General features: G+C 38.1%; 1 protein-coding gene across 7 annotated transcripts in view; it reads right to left on the minus strand.

The window, feature by feature from the left end:
• The window catches only part of DOCK10 (dedicator of cytokinesis 10), a 305040-nt gene that overhangs the window by 81592 nt on the left and 200766 nt on the right, over nucleotides 1-22682 (minus strand). For all 7 annotated transcript variants that reach the window (XM_081579665.1, XM_081579663.1, XM_081579662.1 and 4 more), the window contains exons 12-18: nucleotides 14998-15219; nucleotides 14687-14809; nucleotides 12590-12672; nucleotides 5534-5656; nucleotides 3120-3199; nucleotides 1032-1219; nucleotides 468-533 (exon numbers count right to left, since the gene is read on the minus strand). In XM_081579665.1, the coding sequence (XP_081435791.1) occupies nucleotides 468-533; nucleotides 1032-1219; nucleotides 3120-3199; nucleotides 5534-5656; nucleotides 12590-12672; nucleotides 14687-14809; nucleotides 14998-15219 (885 nt within the window). The remainder of the gene's footprint in view (nucleotides 1-467; nucleotides 534-1031; nucleotides 1220-3119; nucleotides 3200-5533; nucleotides 5657-12589; nucleotides 12673-14686; nucleotides 14810-14997; nucleotides 15220-22682) is intronic.

Raw genomic sequence — 22682 nt, forward strand, 5'->3', positions numbered from 1 at the left:
ATTTCCCAGATCCTCAGGCAGATGGCCACATGCACCTTCCATAAAAGTGAGCATCCCACGGGGTATCTGCATTAGCCATCAGGCCAGTAGGAGCAGCCCTTCTGCACAGGCCACATGAAGGCCAGCTGGGATATGGCATTTGAAATCAAGTACGGTGAATTCATGAGATGCAGGCTAATCTCTGAAAAGGGCAAGGACTTCCAGCGGTGAATCTTTGCATTGATTTCACACTAGAATGCCTTCCTTTTTTCCAAATCATGAAAAGCTAAGTGGAGCCATGAGACTGGCATTTCCAATAGATCTAGTTAATGGTGACTATTCAATCAGGTACATGTTAGGAAACTTAAAATAAACGTACTAAGTGCTCCTCTTTCAAGCACACTAAAATAAAAAGCCTCTCGGTGGTGGAGGGAACCAGGGCACCTGCCTCCCCCTTTATGCAGTGTTCACTTCGGGGCTTGGCTCACCTTCAAGGGCCTGGCATCTTCCTCATCAGAATTTTTGAATTCAATGCACACGGTTATATTTCGTGCCTAAAATTACAGCAGAGGAAATGGACATTGTAATTTCCTGTTAGATAATGTCACAAAACAATCCAAGTGTCTAAAATAAGTAGCTTCTAATTAAATCTGAAAAATGTAGACTAGCCAACATTTTCTTGTGCTATTATTCATAGTGCTCAGAAATAGCAGAAGGATTTGGAGAGATTATTTAAAAGGGAATAAAAGACTCATATTGAAAGTGCAGGTATGCTATTTTCGGAGTCTCTCTTAATAAACTAAAAATAGAGTCTAGGACAAAATTATTTAGGACTGATTTCAGAAAAGATTATTCATATACTACAAAATGTGCATCCTTAAACACTTGTAAGGTAAAACTCATCTCTGCCTCTCATTAAACATTTTCTTCAAATGGTTTTCTATCCCAAAGTGTTGGCCCATAGTAATTTGTATTTGAACTTTCAAGAAGCCCTCTTAATATGGTCTAAATAGGGTAGCAAGAGAGGATGATATTTCAGAAACATATCATACCTTGTTGAAACATTTCTGGCTATCATACTTGAGGTGCTTGGGGTAGACGTAAATCTGATTTTTGTATACTCTATAAGGACGGCAATACTTTGTTGAGTCATAAATAAATTCTTCCACTTCCACTGTAGGTTCTGCTTTTGCCGTCACATTGAAAGGTTTGACAGGAATAAAGGACGATGTTACACAGTCTTTAAAAATCAGAAATAAAAGTTTGTCACTGAATATGATCATACGTGAACAAGACTTAATCTATTTAAAAGTGAATCTATTCAAAATAGAAATTCCATTATTGTATACCAATTCATGTTAAATTATGCTGGCATAAAAAATTTGTAGGAGGCAAGCATGATAGATAATTAGTGATATATTTAACATCAAAACTAATGTCTCAAAAAATTAGCTAATCTTTTGGATTTATAACTATTTTCTTTTTGTAGTAAGCTTCATATAAAAAGTAAATTTTAGCTAGAGATCCTCTCAGCATACTAGCCAGACCGGGTTCGACCCCTGGGTTGGGAAGATCCCCTGGAGAAGGGAATGGCAACCCACTCCAGTATTTTTGCCTGGAAAATCCCATAGACAGAGGAGCCTGGTGGGCTACAGTCCATGGGGTCACAAAGAGTCAGACATGACTCGGCGAATAACACATATAAGATAAAGAGTAGTCCACCGACCTTAACCATAACACTATAAAAATTGATCTGTGATGGAACAAAGCTCTGTCCAATGGATTTATTATTGATAGTACCAATCGGCTTAATAGTAATTTTCCCTATGGGATGACTTCACAACATTGGTTGTAATCACCTTCTGCATTATTAGTTACAATTTTATTTTTTCTTCAGTTTTTACCATCTTTTAAACTCTAACCTTGTAAAAATAGCCTACCTAAAAGGGGGAAAAGACCATGAGGAATATATAAATCAAAACTGGTCACTATATAGTTCAGAGGCTTCAGCCTGCAGTACTGAAAGACAGCAAGGCTTTATACCTTCCTTTATTCCATCTGGGATCTTCCTGTGTCCAAACAAGCAAAATGGTTAGCTAAATATGCTTGGGAATCAGATTACAAGATTTTTTCCCAAAAAAATCATTTATAATTTTTTTATTGTATGTTTAGATTTCTCTGATGTTCTCTGGCTCTTTCAGAGAGAATATTTTAGCTTTCTCTTTTGCTATTTTTCTTTTCCCTAGGTAATAACATCTACTTCCCACACATCAGGTAGAGGAAATGGCTTAGTTTATCTTCTGGTTTTTCACCCCAATCAATATAAAAGTGATTTGGAGCCATGAGTTAAGTGAGAATGTTTTTTTTTTTTTTCATATTACAGTGACTTGTGGAAAAATCATAAGAATGAAAAACTTAATAGAGCTCATGGTAATTCAAATATCCTGTGATAATGATCCTTTTCCTGTTTGTAGCTCTTTTTAGAATGCCTTTACTCATTATTTGCACCACCGAGAAAGTCACTAAAAAGTGTAATAAGAAGAAAAAAAACAATCTCACCACTTATAAACAAATTCTGAAGATCTTACTTATAAATTAATAAAACTGCTTCTGAAATTTAAATTTTCACTAACATAAATGGGCCATACTCTGAGAAAGATACATGCTCTCTGTGTAATAAGAGTCTAGAAACATCCCACCTATAACTGCTGCATGGCCAGCTGGGGAGCTACACACGGTGTTTGGAGTAGCCCTTCGGCAGCACAGTGTGGCATTGCTCAATATGGGTTAGGGTTATCTATACATCTGAAACTGACTTTTTTCATTTGCAATCCTTCAGTGTTTGAGGATTAAGTGATATAGTGTAATATCCTGCTAGGTGTATGGTGTATACCAGATGAATATTAGGTTACCCTGAATATAGTTCCTATCTTATAATACTTATAAGTCTGTCCTAATGGAGAAAGAAGTCCCCAATTTTTACATGATAATGAATTAGTTATCCCAAACCTTAAGAAAAAAAATCCCAAATAAATCTTTGTAACAAACCATCTATCCAACCAACCAACCAACCAATCAACCAACCAAAAAGCCACTGAATATTCAAACTGTACAAAGAAACCATGACATCATCATCATACTTGGATGCTCCAAAGGAACATTGTCGACAGCAATATCCAGGCTTCCAGGAATGGTCTGCGTTTTGCTTATTCTGTCAGTTCTGTGAAAGTATGCCAGCATAGACACACACACACACACACAAACACACAATGAGTTAATTCTAGTTGTCATGGAAAAAAAAAAAAACACCAGTCAACTGTAATTCTGAGCTTTGATAAGAATAAACAGTGGAACCATAAATAATCTGTGAATAATTTCATTTAGCTAGTTGAAAACTAAAATGTATGTGATTTTGCAAATAAAAATTAAAAATCAGGGAGGGGTCAAGTTATAGATATTCTGAAGGATAGTTTAAACTTGTTTGCACCACTACAGATAACCATTTATATAGCCAAATGAGTTCAGTGTAAATTCTTAGTTTTGGTAAATGGTAGCTAGCTTTGTTAACAAAAGATACTAGCATTTGAATTGGTTTAAATGATTCACTTTCATGGGGAATTTTAAGAATTTTTGAGAGCAAGGCTTCTTTTTGCTACAACTGCTTTTTCCCTCTTCACCAAAAATCCAGGAGGAAAAGGGACCTTTCCTTGACCCTGGTTCTTCTTCTTCCACCCTTGTAAGTGTATATAGATTCTTCTTCACCACCTAACCCTGTTCCCACATTCATTCTAATTTATGAGTCCTTGAATTTCTTTCCCTTCCTCTTTCCTAAAACCTTCTCCCCTGTTTTCCTTTATAGTAAGGTAGAAGTTGTTGATCACAGTTTCAAATGTTACCCCTCTCAGGAAATCTACTTTGAGAGGCAGAATAATTATAGTGGTGGGTCAAGTCAGCTCTTTTCAGCTTTGAGAGTTGATGGTTCAATTTTCAGTAATTTTGCCTGCCAACTGTAAAACACAGCCATTATTAAAAATAAAATTATATAAACTTACCATTAAACACATTACATTAAACACCAAGGTAATAAGTACTAAAATTTCATCATTTAGTAATTGTTTTACTACATGGTGAGATGATCCATGACCTTGAGGTTATTTACATCTAACTGTGTGGTGGAAACGTCATACAATGGTGTGCACATTTCTTTCCAGCTCCGTTTGCTGAAGCCCCACTGGTAGCTTGAAATCAGCGATGGTACGAGAATTTACACCATAGAATTTTGCTATCAGTACAAATCAGTTCTTCCCTGCCAGAGGGTCAGGGGTAGACATTTATCAGCACACTACTAAGAATAAATGTCATAAGGTGTGAGGCATCTATGAAATAATTTAATCTCACAGTATGGCACTGGGCATTCTAGATGCCCTCTAAATGCTATAATGATTACTTTCTTTGCTAAACACCAATAACATGGGTTTCATGACAATATGGTCTTCCGTTTTGCCCATTCCTTTCTGCTGTGTTACAGCTTTTCATGTTTTAATACATTTGGAAAAAAGTAAAGGGGAAAAGTATACTTATTTTCTACTTAGTGGCTACAGGAGTTTTGATCATGAAGTTTGAAAAGGGGAGTGTCTCCCCAGGTATGGAGTGGTCCTGTAGAATCACAAAAAAGTAATACTGGCTCAATTCTACCTTTTTATATTTTTTCCAGAACAAAAAAGGACATTGGGCAAACTTCTCTTCTAGTTAAATAGAAATATATCATTTATTGAAGATACAGAAAATATTAATCATGTTTCATAGTACTATATTATTTTAGTTCTGGATAAACAAATTAATTGATAAGAAATTGTTGATTCTGAGACAGGAGAGGCAGACAGCTAATATTTGATGAAGAGGCAGAGGGTACAAGCATCCTGAGTGTGTCAGAGGACTAACAGTTTTAGATAAGTCATGTATCGTGAAAGAGCTTAACATCATCACATCATCACATTTCTGTCTGTCCCTTGGTATGCTTACTCTTAGAACCTAGCCACCATGCCACGAGGAAGCCACAGCATCTGATGGAGAGGCTCCCAGGGAAAAGAACCAAGGTCTCCACCCCACAGTTCCAGCCGAGTTCCCAGCCAACAGCCAGCACCAACTTGCCAGTCATCAAATGCACTATCTGAAAAATGGGTCCTTTAGCTTCATTTGCCCTCTTCCAGTTAATGCCATGTATAGAAGAGACAAAGTCTCCTCACCTAGCCATGCTGACTCTAGAATAAAAGTGATGTTGTTTTAAGCTACTAAATTTGGGGGTGATTTGTTACAGAGCTATCAATAACTGATACAGTTTAATGTTTCACTCTCCTTCTATATTTATTCTGGCAAATTTACTCTTAGGGTGTCAGCTGGACATATGTGAAGTCATCTGCAAAGCATCTGTTTTCTGAAGGAGCTTGGTATTTGAAGAATCTGGTAATCAATTATTGTTTTTGCAGAAATAATAAATCAACAGTAGCAATGTAACTGATTCATGTTGATTTCAAGAGTATCCCCCAAGTCCTACCTTCTATAATCTGACACTAGTTTAAGGAGGTCCTCAGTTGAAATCTTGTTACTTTCTTGTCTATACAGTGGTGAAAATCTTACGTCTCTGTCCACATTTCCCTGGTTGTCCTTAAATACTGATCTGAAAGAAAACAATATTTATTCAGTTTGATATGTGGTGCGGGGGGAGGTAAGAATTCTACCACTGAACCACAATGTTCCCCTCTTGGTATTTGGATATTATTTACCAAGATGTATTTTTAAGTTGACTAAAGTGATTCAACTTCCCACTTAAAATGGAAGAAATGCCAAGGAACTTGTATAATAAAGAGACAAGAAAACTTCTTTGACAAAAATTTCACTTATACACTGTATTTGTTACCTTTAATTTCTTATTTTCAACCTAGTATCTAAAGTGACAACAGTCCATATTAATTACAAGTACATTTATTTATGATTTAGTAATGTATCAAAGCCTTAAGAGTATTAGGAGTGTGGAGAGGAATAGGAACACAGGTTATTACTTTTTCATTATTTCCTGGGCAAGCTAGGGTCACGTTGGGTTGGGTGGTGCCATTAGAATTTATGAGTAAAGGAAATGGGATAAGGTGGTGTATATGAGTGTAGAAGAGCCAGACTCTTAACATTTTCATGGAGATAAAGGTGCCCATGTCCTAAAGTTTAGGACAGAGACAAAGATAAAATGGAAAACACCTGAGTAAGCATTTTGTACTAAATAAAGAGAATACCATGAACCTGAACAATTTATTTCCTTCCTTGATCCATTTCAATGGGATTATTATAGATTTAGTTAAAATACATAATTTTTTTCATCCAAATAATATAGTAATGTGAGGCAACATCTCTTGAAAAGCAAGTATACATAGCATGCTTAGTGCCATTTTTCTTCCCCATAATTTATCATACTCTGTGCCCATTGAAGAAAAATTAAACCTATGTGTAACTGATTTTTCTTTAGTGTTAGAGAAATGCTGAATTTTATTTCTCCTAACTTAAGAACCTTAACGAGACTCTTACTACTCTTTAAATGAGCTAGAGATTTCAATACATAAGCTGAGAAGGGCTACCTGATCACAGAGCTTGAGTTTAGTGTCAGATAATTTAGAAAATGGGCAAACAAAGTATCAGAATGATATTTTTGGAATACTTCAGCCTTTCTCCTTAGTTTTTCTTTTGTGTGTGTGAAGTAGTAACTGAGAGAGAAATAAAGAAAAATCCTCTTTGAAATAACACTGCAGGAGCTCTGAATATGAATCAGCTATGTGCTGTGTTCAGTCGTGTCTGACTGTTTGTGGCCCCACGGCCTGTAGCCCGCCAGGCTCCTCTGCCCATGGACTTCTCCAGGCAAGAATACTGCAGTGGGTTGCCATTTCCTTTTCCTGAGGATCTTCCTGACCCACGGACTGAACCCCTGTCTCTTGCATCTTCTACAATAGCAGGTGAATTCTTTACTACAAGGGCTCGGCTAGGAATTTCTCAGAATGATATTTTTAGGATCCTTCAACATTTCTCAGTTTTTTTCTGTGAAGTAGTAACTGAGAGAAAGAAAGGTCCTCTCTCAAATAACACTGTGGGAGACAAAACGAAAATATTTTAACTTGAAAATTATTTTCATTTATCTATTATCCAGGACTTTTGTCTGAATGTGTGTCATTTTCCCCAACATAGGAGGAAGTTAAATTGAGTATTTTTTTTAAAGGTTAACCAGTCACTTGAAATCTATTGATAGACTTGAGCTGTATCACTGACTTTTGCTCTTATCCATAGCTCTGTTGTGGGAATAGCTCAATCACTTTGGAAACATTGTGAAGAACACAGCGTCACAGAGGAGCGCTGATCACAGCACCACACACTGTCCCTGCTTGATAAATATGCTAACTGGCAGGAGAGCAGAGAACTCATTCATTTACACAGATGGTTTCAGGGTGGCTGAGACATCGTGTCCTGTTCCAACTGCCAGAGTTGAGCAATGATTGGTGTGCAATGATCTCAAAGCTTTGACGTGTGGGGTGTGATTGAAAAAAAAATGCTGTGTTTAGCCTAAAGGAAAAGAAGCTTGGGTATCCATGAGAGCTTCATTCATAAGCATGAATAGCTGTGATATATAGAAAGAATGAAGAATTGCTGTTTTTGAACTATGGTGCTGGAGAAGATTCTTGAGAGTTCCTTCGACAGCAGGGAGATCAAACCAGTCAATCCTAAAGGAAATCAATACTGAATATTCACTGGAAGGACTGATGCTGAAACTGAAGCTTCAATACTTTGGCCACCTGATGCGAAAAGTCGACTCATTGGAAAAAGCCCTGATGCTGGGAAAGGTTGAAGGCAGGAGGAGAAGGGGGCAACTGAAGATGAGATGGTTGGATGGCATACTGACTCAAGGGACATGAGTTTGGGCAAACTCCAGGAGGGAGTGAAGGACAGGGAAGCCTGGCATGCTGCAGTTCATGGGATTAGCGACTGAACAATAACAACACAGAAAGAACTGAAGCACATTTTTTGTGACTTTGGAGGACAAAACATACAAGTGACTATCAACCACTTTAAAAATGTGTATATATTATATATGTATATATATGTGCATGTGTGCATGCTTAGTAGCTTCAGCTGTATCCAACTCGTTGTGACCATATGGACTATAGCTTGCCAGGCTCCCTTGTCCATGGAGTTTTCCAGGCAAGAATACTGGAGTGGGTTGCCATTCCCTTCTCCAGGGGATCTTTCTAATTCAGAGATCGAACCCATGTCTCTTATGTCTCCTACATTGGCAGGCAGGTTCTTTACCACTAGTGCCACCTGGGAAGCCTCGTGTATACATATGTACATATGCATATATATATCTGAAGAACTGTCTAGTCATCAGGATTATAAAAAGACAGAACCACTCTGGGACATACTTGAGTTTTTGACATTGGAAGGATCTGAACAGACGTTGGATAACCACTTGTTGGGGGTGTTGTTTCACTGTCTGTCTTTTGTAAATGTATAGATAAAAGAATGAAATTGTTTTAGTCTTGTTTAATTCTAAAGAAAATCCAGCGTGTTATTCTGGTCCATCGGGAATGTTGCATGGGACAGAGAAAAGAAATCAAAAACAGTCTCGTCCTGCAGAGGAGGAGAAATATTGTATGACATTCCTTACATGTGAAATCTAAAAAGAAATGGTACAAATGAACTTACAAAACAAGAAGACTCACAGACTTAGAAAACAAACTTATGGTTGCAGGAGGTAAGGGAAAGTTAGGGACTTTGGGAAGGTCACGTATACACTGCTGTATTTAAAGTGAATAACCAACAAGGACCTATTGTATAGCATAAGGGAACTCTGCTCAATGTTATGTGCCAGCTTGGATAGGAAGAGGGTTTGGGGGAGAATGGATACATGCGTATATATGGTTGAGTCCCTTTGCCATTCACATGAGACTAACATAATATTGTCAATCAGTTATAGCCCAATACAAAACTGAAAGTTTAAAGTTTGGGAAGAAAAAAAGATTCTTGTCTTGGATTTAGGCCCACATAACTCTGAGCCTTAAATGGGTGGAAAGAGTTTGATTTAACAGCAAGGGACGTTTGTAAAGGTCGACTTTCTCCCGAATCAATGAGTGTACAACACCGTATGCTGCCATCTGAATGTGTTCTCTTTACCTACTTTCAATATAATCTTTTTTTTCTATAAAATGGTACTGCAGCTGGTGCCAAAAATAAGAACATGCACCAAATTAGTCCTAGATAAAATGTTCACAGTGATGAATATGTGTGTCTTGCAGCTGGTGGGATGATTGCATCTGGGCAGAAATATTATGACTTTGTAAGCTTATTGTCAACTTTAGGCTTCTTAGCGGCAGTTGATTTTAAGGGCCAAAGGATTTTAGAGTTCACTCAGAGCTGTATCATGAGACAAGCTGCAATCAAGAAAATCTAATGGAAAGGAAAAGGAGTCAGAGAATCTGCAGTATCAATAGGGTATTCGAATAAGACAGCAGGCTAGCTTATGTCAAAATGACATGAATAGCAAGGAGCCCTCCCCTGACTTGATTAACAATTTATTTGAAGCAGTTTCTACACTGTGAAGGGAAAATTAAAATCTTCTTTGGTTGTATCTTGTACTTGTTTTTGTAGTTAGATTTCCCCAAGTGGTCTGTAGCCTGCCAGGCTCCTCTGTCTATGGAATTCTCCAGGCAAGAACACTGGAATGGGTTGCCATTTCCTTCTCCAGGGGATCTTCCCAACCCAGGGATCGAACTTGGGTCTCCTGCATTGGCACGCAGATTCTTTACCATCTGAGCCACCAGCAAAGCCCCTAAATAACACTTTCTCAAGTGGTCTAACAGGAAATCTTGAGAACTACACTGCTAACCATTTTTCTCAGTTGCTAGAGAGATTTCTGTAAATGTAAATCTATATTTATATACACACATTGGTGGTGTATTTGGTGGTATTTCCCAGCCTACGACCAAACCACTGATCAGGCATTCATGTGGCATGAACCTGTGGTTCTGTTGGCTTTCCTGTCCTAGATATAAATACTTCAATAGTTGGTAATATCACCAACCTCCCTAGAAACTTCATCTATCTTTCCTCCAGCACATTTGACCAGACAACTTCAAAGTAGGACTCTTACTGCTCTTCCTAACTGCTCAGCTTCTTTTAATAATGGGCGATTCTTTTGCTTCTTTCGCCTACATTATTATTCACGGTCCCAAATTGACCTGAAAAGACGTGCTGGGGGTGGATATGATCTCTATAGAGACTTTTATTTTGAAATTTTTTATATTTTTAGAATTTTCTTGTCTCTTATTAGAAGTACGAATCATTACAAATAATTACATCTTCTCACATGTTCAGGGTCCTTCTGCAGCTCTTTTTTCTGGAACTATCCACTTGTGGATTTTGTCTGTTTCACTTATTTTTGGCCACACTAAGCAGCATGTGGGATTTCAGCTCCCTAACCAGGAATTGAACCTGGGCCCCCTGCAGTGGGAGTGCAGAGTCCTCATCGCTGTACTGCCAGGGAGGTCCCAGGACTTTTAAAAATCACATTAGATTAGTGACTTCTGAGAATGGCTATCTTTCATTGAGTACATAGTTGTACTTGCTGATCCCTGAAATAGTAAATTAAGTATTGACACCTCTCTTTTGTATATTCAAAAAAACCTAGGTGAACAGAGACTATAAGTTCTTGTCTAAATTTACTTGGCTGGTAAATAGAGTTGAGACTGAGAATCCAGCTCTAGCTCTAAAATAACTATTTATAACAATGCTCAGGATAATTCTCAGTACTTAAAAAGAACATGTGTTCACTATTATAATTTTGCTACATTGGAATATTTCGCTTTGCAAAAGGACATCCTGCCTTTGCCCTTCGACTTGCCCAAACTGAGTTTCCTGTGGGAAATGACAATACTTAACATGAAAATGTTTGGCTTCCAAATTATAACTAGTCATCCTTTTTCTTTTTTTCCTGTTTTTAAAATTAATTTTTATTGGATTATAGTTGCTTTACAATGTTCTGTTAGTTTCTACTGTACAGCAAAGTGAATCAGCTATATGTACACATATATCCCCTCTTTTTTTCAGATTTCCTGCCCATTTAGGTCACCTCAGAGCATTGAGTAGAGTTCCCTGTGCTATACAGTAGCTTTGCATTAGTTATCTACTTTATACATAGTATGAATAATGTACATATGTCAATCCCAATCTCCCAATTCATCCCGACCTCCCTTTCCCCTCTTGGTGTCTATACTTTTGTTCTCTGCATCTTAGTTATCCTTTTTCCTGAAGCTTATGAAGAATAAAAAGAATTAAGTTCATTGTAAAGGGTTCAGCATTCCTAAATAGCATCTTTTCTCATACAGAATGGGGAGAGATATTAAAGGAGATAAAATGATGTTTATGATGCACTTTATGACAGATGCCTTTGTGCTTATGATTGCACTACCGTTCACAAGGCAGGTGTTGTCAGCTTCATTCTGTAGACGGAGACCCTGAGACTCAGAAAGGAAGCAGACTCAAAGTTACAGTCTATAAATGGCTCCTGATCTGGACCACATTTGTCTCTTTCTCCTTAGAGGGCTGCCTTAGGGCAGACTGATTCCTACAGACTACATGAGTTTACCTTGATTACTGCTGCCCCAGATTTCCACATTTCTCCTCCCTGTACCTAAGGACTATCTCCAACTTTCAATACCAGTGTCAAAGTTATGAGAGATACTGGTGAGTGTACTCTGGTTCTTCACCTCACTGGATACTGTAAGACCTGAAAATGGCATAACTAACCAGTTCCCCCTTCCTCCTGTATTTTAAAGTTCTTTGCATTGGGGTGTAATCAATATTCAAATGGATACCTAATAGGTGTTCTTTTTGGTAGCACTAATTAATCCTTACTAGTTCATTCAGTTTGTGCACTGTTACCTTTTGCTATGTCTATGCCAGGCTCTTCTTCCTTTAAGAAATTAAGTACTGATAAAGACACGAGAAGACTGAGAAAGGCAATAGCAATTGAAGTTTAAATAGATCTGAAAAGCAATTTTTGTTCCTTATGCAGAGGTTATATATCCAGGTGGGTGACTCCACCATTAGTGTCCACATAACTCAGCATTTCGCCCAGAAAGTCAACTGGTACTGATAAACGTGGCTATGCTAATCAGTACCAAAATCAACGAGAGTTTCAGGGATCAATTTGATAGTTTCATTTGACCATCCATATATAGACCTGTGTTTTCTGTACAGATGAAAACATGTAGCTGCATAAGAAATCATGGTGCTTCCATCTGAATTTTATATAATACAGAAGTTACGACCATTGGCTACCTGGTCATGCATACAATGCACCCATGTCATGGTCCCAGTCTATTATGAACTGACTTGCTAAATTGTAAAACACATGTTTCTAGGGAACTCCAGGTATTTATTTATGAAGATGAACACATTGGCCTTCTTCTAGGTGTTGGCATGTTAAAAATAACAGGTAACACAGACATGTTCAAATCTGAAGCTTTCAATGTAGATTATAAATGCATTTCTATTCTGTTGGTTGCAATTGTCAACCTACCTCACTGCCCAAGCAAACGGCATGCGGTATTTCCCCAACTTGCTGCAGAACTGCTTGTTGGATTTTAGTACCTTTTGTGCATACTAAGGAAAAAAATAGAGACATTGTTTAGAACATCAATATAGAAACAGTCCATGTAAAATACGAATAAATACTTTTCTGTGTTATCTTATATTGAAAATCAGTGAAATCTTGCTTTATTGGCCCAGAGATTCTACCCTATAAAGAGTGAAATGATATCGTCTGTGTTCAAATTATTGCATGTTTTTCTTTCGTTAATTATTTTTTAAACATCCTCTCTTTATTTCTTTTTTACTTCTCGGCCATCCCACGTGGCATGTAGGATCTTAGTTCCCTGACCAGGGATCGAACCAGTGCCCCCTGTTTTGGAAGCATAGAGGAGTATTAACCACTGGATTACCAGGGAAGTCTCTCTTTCTTCTTAGTTTAGAAATTTTAAATGCAGAAAACACTCTCATCTTGGAATGCCAACTTCACCCCTCCCTTTTTTCCCCTAACTTAAGAGACCTTAAAATATTGAATGGAAAGAGTTATCAAATTTATATCCACAGTTTGTCTTATATTTCTTTTTATTTGTTATGACAGTGGTCAGCAAATTTGTTCTGTCAAGAGTCACATGGTAAATATATAGGGATCTGCGGGCCATGTAGTCTCTGTCTCAGCTTCTTAGCTCTGTCACCACAGCAGGAAAGCAGCCAAAGATAATCTTAAATGAATCAGTGTAACTGTGTTCCAATAAACCTTTATTTACAAAAATAGGTGGCAGGCTGGGTTTTAAAGCACTCTCTCATAAATATGTTAGACAAGGTCCTAAACTGTCACACACCCTCAAATTCAATTATTACACATTATTTTCCAATATACATCTTTTGGTGGATAATAAAAACTTTTTGTATTTATTTTCTGTTAAACAATAACATTCAATTATTTTAAAAATGCAATAATTGAAAAAAGAAAGCAGAAACAATGTCCTGTAGTCCCACCATTTAAGGAACTTATGGCATTGTCTTTCCTTTTTCTTTCTTCATTTAGGTATTATTATAACTTGGTAAACAATTATTTTACTTTTTCACTTAGTTCTGCATAAGCATTGCTGATGTCTTAGTAAACTGTATTTCCTTGTTTCCAGTCAGATTAATCCTAACTTTTCATTATTGTTAACACTTCGGTCCTTGGGGGTTAAAATTTTATCCTTGTAAATTTATTTTCACCAATAGATTCTCAGTTGCAATTACTATATCAAAAAACATAAGCTGAGACTATACACCTTAAAAATTTCCAACTGGATACTCATTTCACTAACAAGGGACTATTTCAAGACTCATATTTATCAAACTTCATAATTCATCAAGGCAGTGAGAGGGTCAATTCCTAGGCAGGTTGATAAGTCCAGTGTCCCCGAGGAGGAGAAAGGGGTCTGGGGCTCTCGAGGAGGAGATAGGGGTCTGGAATCCTCGAGGTGGAGAGAAGGACAAATGGCTTTTTTTTCTCTACATTCCTTAGTCTTAGTCACATAAAACATTTTTTTTTCTTTAAAATGATTACACAACAAACAACTCAGTTTAAACTCTGTACTAAGGATTATATAACAACAACGTATCCTGCTTGAGGACAGTTTCTCCTTCCTGAAAACCTTCTGACTAATTCTGATATCTTAAAATGTATATTATAGGAGTGGGTCTGGTAAGACCTTTCTACCGTTAAGTTCGAAACCTGTCATCTTAAAATGTAAATTGTGGGAGTGGGCTGGTAAAATTTTTATAACCTTGAGACATTCTTTTGATTTATTGTAATAACCAATTGAAAAAGGATATAATTACCTTGCTAAGACTAGCAAGGGGGGCACTCTCTATCTCCCTTCTGATACCTACATCAGAGGCTTTCTCTGTCCCTTTTTATACTTTAATGAAACTCTGCTACACAAAAGCTCTTGAGTGATCAAGCCTGGCCCCTGGTCCAGAAGCTAAATCTTCTTTGGATATCAGGAATCTGACATTGCTCACCATAACCTATCAGCAGTGTGACTTTTATTTCTTGAAAGTAACTGAAATCATTTATAAAAAGATCATGCATTACCTTGTTGGAGTCTGGGTTTTTAATATAAGGTTCAGCACCACTTGCAATGTTTCCCATCAGTACTTTCTCAATTTTGGCCACTAAAACAATTTCAGAGTGTGGATTGCTTACAGAAAATATAGCCTGTATACAAAGAAAACAAATAATAAGCACCTAGGAAACCACAATGAAGACATATACAAAATTCTACTTTTTACAGCACAACTTTAAGGGGAATTTTTATTTAGAAAACTGCTCATCTTATGTAATCTATTGGTGAGAACAATGGAACAAACATCTTCCCTCCTGTGAGCGATAAACAGAAGCGCAACCTGCTTTGGAAATTTTAGCCATTCTTCTGGAAATCCCTTGATGTGAGGTTCTCCTGATTGTCTGGGAGTGACAGTGTCTATGTTTCCATTTTCCACAGCCACGGACGCCCCCAAGAGCATGTGCCTGACAGCAGTGTGGTTTAGATCCACATGGAAATCGGCAGAAATCTTTCTGCTCTCTCTGAGGTCATAAAGTGCCACACTCACAAAAAAAGGCTCAATCTGTGGGAAGAAGAAAGAATTGGTGGTTTTGACATAAAACCATTACACAGACAATAGCCTCCTTAGTACAGTATTTAATAACACAATAGATAAAATACTACTGAGAGAGTCAATTACTAGGCAGGTTGATAAGAAGTCTGGTGTCCCTGAGGAGGAAAGAGGGGTCTGGGGCTCTTAAGGAGGAGATAGGGGTCTAGAATTCTCAAGGAGGAGGAAAGGACAAATGTCTTTTTTTTTTTCTCTACATTCCTTAGCCTTAGTCACATAAAACGTTTTTTTCTTTAAGCAAAGAACTGATGATTACACAACAAACAACTCAGTTTAAACTCTGTACTAAGGATTATATAAAAACAATGTATCCTGCTTGAGGACAGTTTCTCCTTACTGAAAGTTCAGTTCAGTTCAGTTGCTCAGTCCTGTCCGACTCTTTGCAACCACACAGACTGCAGCACGCCAGTCTTCCCTGTCCATCACCAACTCCCAGAGTTTACTCAAACTCATGTCCATCGAGTCGGTGATACCATCCAACCATCTCCTCCATCGTCCCCTTCTCCTCCCACCTTCAATCTTTCCCAGCATCAGGGACTTTTCCAATGAGTCAGTTCTTGCCATCAGGTGGCCAAAGTATTGGAGTTTCAGCTTCAACATCAGTCCTTCCAATGAATAATCAGAACTGCCTTTAGGATGGACTGGTTTGATCACCCTGCAGTCCAAGGGACTCTCAAGAGTCTTCTCCAACACCACAGTTCAAAAGCATCAATTCTTCGGTGCTCAGCTTTCTTTATAGTCCCAACTCTCACATCCATACAAGACTACTGGAAAAACCATAGCTTTGACTAGATGGACCTTTGTTGGCAAAGTAATGTATCTGCTTTTTAATATGTTGTCTAGATTGGTCAGAGCTTTTCTTCCAAGGAGCAAGCATCTTTTAATTTCGTGGCTGCAGTCACCATCTGCAGTGATTTTGGAGCCCAAGAAAATAAATTCCGTCACTGTTTCCCCATGTATTTGCCATGAAGTGATGGGATCAGAGGCCATGATCTTAGTTTTCTGAATGTTGAGTTTTAAGCCAAATTTTTCACTCTTCTCTTTCACTTTCATTAAGAGGCTCTTTAGTTCTTCTTCACTTTCTGCCATAAGGGTGGTGTCATCTGCATATCTGAGGTTATTGATATTTCTCCTGGCAATCTTGATTCCAGCTTGTACTTCATCCAGCCCAGCGTTTCTCATGATGTACCCTGCATATAAGTTAAATAAGCAAGATGACAATATACAGCCTTGACGTACTCCTTTCCCGATTTGGAACCAGTCCGTTGTTCCATATGGGCTTCCCTGGTGGCTCAGAGGTTAAAGTGTCTGCCTGCAATGAGGGAGACCTGGGTTTGATCCCTGGGTTGGGAAGATCCCCTGGAGAAGGAAATGGCAACCCACTCTAGTATTCTTGTCTAGAGAATCCCATGGACGGAGGAGCCCGGTGGGCTACAGTCCACAGGGTCACAAAGAGTCAGACACGACTGAGAGACTTCACTTTCACCATGTCCAGCTCTAACTGCTGCTTCCTGACCTGCATACAGATATTTCAAGAGGCAGGTCAGGTGGTCTGGTATTCCCATCTCTTTAAGAATTTTCAACAGTTTGCTGTGATCCACACAGTCAAAGGCTTTGGCATAGTCAATAAACCAGAAGTAGATGTTTTTCTGGAACTCTCTTGCTTTTTCGATGATCCAACAGATGTTGGCAATTTGATCTCTGGTTCCTCTGCCTTTTCTAAAACCAGCTTGAACAGCTGGAAGTTCACGGTTCAGGAACCGTTGAAGCCTGGCTTGGAGAATTTTGAGCATTACTCTACTAGCATGTGAGATGAGTGCAATTGTGTGGTAGTTTGAGCATTCTTTGTGAAAACCTTCTGACTAATCCTGATATCTTAGAATGTATACATTATGGGAGTGGGTCTGGTAAAGTCTTTCTATTGTTAGTTCTAATCCTGTCATCTTAAAACGTAAATTATGGGCATGGGTCTAGTAAGATCTTTACAACCTTGAGACATTATTTTGATTTACTGCAATAACTAAGTAAAAAAGTTATAACCCCCCTCACTTAGACTAGCGAAGGGGACACTCTCTGTCCACCTTCTGATGTCTATGTCAGAAGCTTTCTCTATCCCTTTTTCATACTTTAATAAAACTCTGCTACACAAAAGCTCTTGAGTGATCAAGCCTGGTCCCTATTCCTGAAATGAAATCTTTGGAGATCACAAATCCGACACCATTCATTGTATCATTGCTAACTATATAGTAAAATATTTCTATTCATGTTATATGCAATACATATTATAGTACTATATATTACATATGCTATATATTCATTAAATATATTTTTCCTTTCTTCTTTCTTTATTTTGGCTGAGCCATGTATCATATGGGATCTTAGTTTCTTGACCAGGGATCAAACTTGTGCCCCTGATTGGCAGTATATTACGTATTTTACATATAATATGCAAAATACAATATTTGTTAGAAAGCTTACAGAATCCTTTCCACCAGCAGGTTCCTTTGATCCCAGAACTGTATTTCATTGGTTTCTTCATTCTATTCTTCCTACCAAATGTTCTCTTTAATCTGTTATACCACGTGTGTGATTGAACCTTTCTCCCGGCAATCTTGATTCCAGCTTGTGCTTCCTCCAGCCCAGCGTTTCTCATGATGTACTCTGCATATAAGTTAAATAAGCAGGGTGACAATATACAGCCTCGACGTACTCCTTTTCCTATTTGGAACCAGTCTGTTGTTCCATGTCCAGTTCTAACTGTTGCTTCCTGACCTGCATACAGATTTCTCAGGAGGCAGGTCAGATGATCTGGTATTCCCATCTCTTTCAGAATTTTCCACAGTTTATTGTGATCCACACAGTCAAAGGCTTTGGCATAGTCAATAAAGCAGAAATAGATGTTTTTCTGGTACTCTCTTGCTTTTTCGATGATCCATTGGATGTTGGCAATTTGATCTCTGGTTCCTCTGCCTTTTCTAAAACCAGCTTGAACATCTGGAAGTTCACAGTTCACGTATTGCTGAAGCCTGGCTTGGGGAATTTTAAGCATTACTTTACTAGAGTGTGAGATGAGTGCAATTGTGCAGTAGTTTGAGCATTCTTTGGCAGTGCCTTTCTCTGGGATTGGAATGAAAACTGACCTTTTCCAGTCCTGTGGCCACTGCTGAGTTTTCCACATTTGCTGGCATATTGAGTGCAGCACTTTCACAGCGTCATCTTTTAGGATTTGAAATAGCTCAATTGGAACTCCATCACCTCCAGTAGCTTTGTTCGTAGTGATGCTTCCTAAGGCCCACTTGACTTCACATTCCAGGATGTCTGGCTCTAGGTGAGTGATCACACCATCATGATTATCTGGGTCGTGAAGATCTTTTTTGTACAGTTCTTCTGTGTATTCTTGCCACCTCTTCTTAATATCTTCTGCTTCTGTTAGGTCCATACCATTTCTGTCCTTTATTGAGCCCATCTTTGCATGAAATGTTCCCTTGGTATCTCTAATTTTCTTGAGGCGATCTCTAGTTTTTCCCATTCTATTGTTTTCCTCTATTTCTTTGCATTGATCCCTGAGGAAGGCTTTCTTATCTCTCCTTGCTATTCTTTGGAATTCTGCATTCAAATGGGTACATCTTTCCTTTTCTCCTTTGCTTTTCGCTTCCTGTCTTTTCGCAGCTCTTTGCATGGCCTCCTCAGACAGCCATTTTGCTTTTTTGCATTTCTTTTTCTTGGGGATGGTCTTGATTCCTGTCTCCTGTACAATGTCATGAACCTCTGTCCATAGTTCATCAGGTATTCTGTCTATCAGATCTACTCTTTTAAATCTATTTCTCACTTCTACTGCATAGTCATAAGGGATTTGATTTAGGTCATACCTGAATGGTCTAATGTTTTTCTCCACTTTCTTTAATTTCAGTCTGAATTTGGCAATAAGGAGTTCATGATCTGAGCCACAGTCAGCTCCTGGTCTTGTTTTTGCTGACTGTATAGAGCTTCTCCATCTTTGGCTGCAAAGAATATAATCAATCTTGTTTCGATGTTGACCATCTGGTGATGTCCATGTGTAGAGTCTTCCCTTGTGTTATTGGAAGAGGGTGTTTGCTACGAGCAGTGCGTTCTCTTGGCAAAACTCTATTAGCCTTTGCCCTGCTTCATTCTGTACTCCAAGGCCAAATTTGCCTGTTATTCCAGGTGTTTCTTGACTTCCTACTTTTGCATTCCAGTCCCCTATAATGAAAAGGACATCTTTTTTGGGTGTTAGTTCTAAAAGGTCTTGTAGTTCTTCATAGAACTGTTCAACTTCAGTTTCTTCAGCATTACTGGTTGGGGTATAGACTTGAATTACTGTGATATTGAATGGTTTGCCTTGAAAACAAACAGAGATCATTCTGTCGTTTTTGAGATTGCATCCAAGTACTGCATTTTGGACTCTTTTGTTGACTATGATGGCTACTCCATTCCTTCTAAGGGATTCCTGCCCACAGTAATAGATATAATGGTCATCTGAGTTAAATTCACCCATTCCAGTCCATCTTAGTTCACTGATTCCTAGAATGTCGATGTTCACTCTTGTCATCTCCTGTTTGACCACTTCCAATTTGCCCTGATTCATGGACCTAACATTCCAGGTTCCTATGCAATATTGCTCTTTACAGCATCGAATCTTGCTTCTATCACCAGTCCCATTCACAACTGGGTGTTGTTTTTGCTTTGGCTCCATCCCTTCATTCTTTCTGTAGTTATTTCTCCACTGATCTCCAGTAGCATAGTGGGCACCTACTGACCTGGGGAGTTCATCTTTCAGTGTCCTATCTGACAGAATGTGGTCCACTGGAGAAGGGAATGGCAAACCATTTCAGTATTCTTGCCTTGAGAACCCCATGAACAGTATGAACAGTATGGGAAGCCCTAAATAATAGTATTTCATGCAGATTTCCTGAGTTGTTTGGCAGATGTGAAACCCACCCCATCTCCCCACCCCCCCAAAAAGGAAGAACTACTTGATGACCATGAGCACATAGCCCCAGGCCTCTTGGAGCCTAAGGATGAATAATGTTAACCCCTGTGACAGGACCCTGCTGCCTCACCATCAGCCAATCAAAGAACTGTGCGGAACCTGATCACATACCCTGAGGTGCCCCTGTCATCTTTCCTTTAAAAATGTTTTGCTGAAACCCTTTGGAGAGCTAAAGGCTTTTTAGGGTATGAGCCAACCTGTCTCCTTGCAAGGCCTTGCAATAACCTTTTTCTGCTCCAAACTCCTATGTTTCAGTTTGTTCAGCCTCATTGTGCTTCAGGCACATGAAGTTGTGTTAACAATGATTTGTTTATCACTATCTGTATGTGAATATTTGCAAAAAACTCATGGGTTCATGCTGTAGCTCCATTTCCAATCGAGATCCTCAATGGTTCTTTCCATGCTTTCCCTTTTTCATATTTGTAAATATTTCTTCCAGTAGTGAAAAACCTGACTCATTATCATTAATTACTTATTTCTTCAATCAATTTACTTTTGGTTTCAAAGTAACGAATCTCCCGATCGTAGTAGCATCTTCTCTAGCTGCCTCCTCTGCGCTACCCTGCACAGTGCCCCACTTCCTGACAAGTCCAAGGGCATGGCACCTCTGAGTCGCCACGTGGCTTTCTCTCCTGAATCATCTGGGGTTCTTGGGCTCACTCAGCTCCAAGCCTCAGTGTGACTGCCCCCTTGACCTCTTGCTACCATGTTAGGAAGGAAGAGGAAGATATGAATAAAGGGAAAATGAGAAGGTAAAGGAAGATGGAAAGGGAAGGGAGAGTTTCTTGTTTGAGTAAAGAAGTAGAAGTTGGGTAAAGAGGAGCTTATAAGTGCTTCTAGTAGGTGGAGTGACATGGGCAAAGTCACAAAGACATGAAAAAACACAGGTTTAGAGTGAGATCAGAGTGGAAACACAACATTAGGATGTGTTTATAGAAAATACACTTGAGAAACATTAGGGAGGTACAACTAGAAGGCTTGGAAATTCATTGCAAGTGTGTGTGTGCATTGGTTGGTTGGAGAGACAGTTCACAGGGGCATGAATTAAAGAAAGTTCCCAGGTTTGGGGCTATAGAAATTAAGTGAATGACAATGCCATTCACTAATGTATAGGATGAAGATACAAAGATGAATTCTTCAGTACAGAAAGTCATTTGTAGGACATTCCAGGAGCAGTGGGTTATATGAGTTTTGAGCCCAGTCAAGGAAATTGGCCTGGAGAGTTGAAAACGAAAGATTTGGGTATGTGGGTTCCTGTTCAAGGCATGAAATAAAAAAAAGAGAAAATCCTAGGAAATGGCAGAATAGCATCCTAGGAAACATGAATATGCATGGGATAGAGATGGGAGCAGGGAAACCAGTTTACAAAGAAGACTGGGGAGTGGAGAGGGATTTTTTAAAACAAGTTGATAGAAATTTTTAATGCGGCCAGAGTATCACAGACACTGAAGAAAAATATTTAATAAAGAAATAATTTTCAACTAGAAAAATGTCAAGTGCAACAGAATTTAAATAGGACAGAAATATAGATATGTAATTATATTCACAGATATATGTACATATATACACATATGAGTAATTATATATAAATACATGCATATGTAATTAACTACAGACTTCTTAAAATGTATATACTTATAAAAAGTTTTTAAAATTTTGTTTATGCTACTTAATCTTGAATTGATGCCTCTCACCCACCAATATTCTGCAGATAGGCAGGTTATATACAAAAAACATATTGTGAGCAAGTTTATCACTGTACAGACTCACTTATGCCATAGATTTTGCTGAGTGTTTAGTAAGTATCTTGTGTTCTTTGAAATGTAGGAATATGGCTAGCTTATAGTAAGGGTATTAGCTTAATTCCTTAATATTAGCAATATTTGCCAGATCCCTTACTGTTAGAATTATACATATAAAATAAAATTCAACAAATTAAAAACAAATAAGACAAAACATAAAAGTTTCATATTTTACCAATTTAATTTAGAAAAACTCTTGGTTTGTGGTACTGGTAGTCTGCCAAGAGTTGAAAAATACAAAATTAAATGAAATAATTCAGGTAGGAACACAAAATACATTGAAGGTCAAAGGAAAAAATCCTTATTGTTATTATTTTGCAGATTGTTGCCTTTTGATTTTCACTTCTGCTTTGTGAATGGAAATAAATTACCTACTTTGGTAATCCATCAAAAATAAAGCTCTTATGGTGATTCACTTATTTCTTCCAATCCACCTTTTCAACTTAAATGTCACATTTTACTTTTTGAATCACTGGTTTTTCAATAAATATTTGTTTAGCAAAGCACCTACAAAGCCCAACAAATTGTCACAGGTTTCTTGCTTAAAATTCTGTACTTCTCTTTAAAAAATGTAAGAACATGAAATTCTAAATGTAGTTCTG

Source organism: Giraffa tippelskirchi, chromosome 3 (assembly GCF_054371585.1).
Source record: "Giraffa tippelskirchi isolate mGirTip1 chromosome 3, T2T-mGirTip1v1.2.pri, whole genome shotgun sequence".
Lineage (NCBI taxonomy): Eukaryota > Metazoa > Chordata > Mammalia > Artiodactyla > Giraffidae > Giraffa > Giraffa tippelskirchi.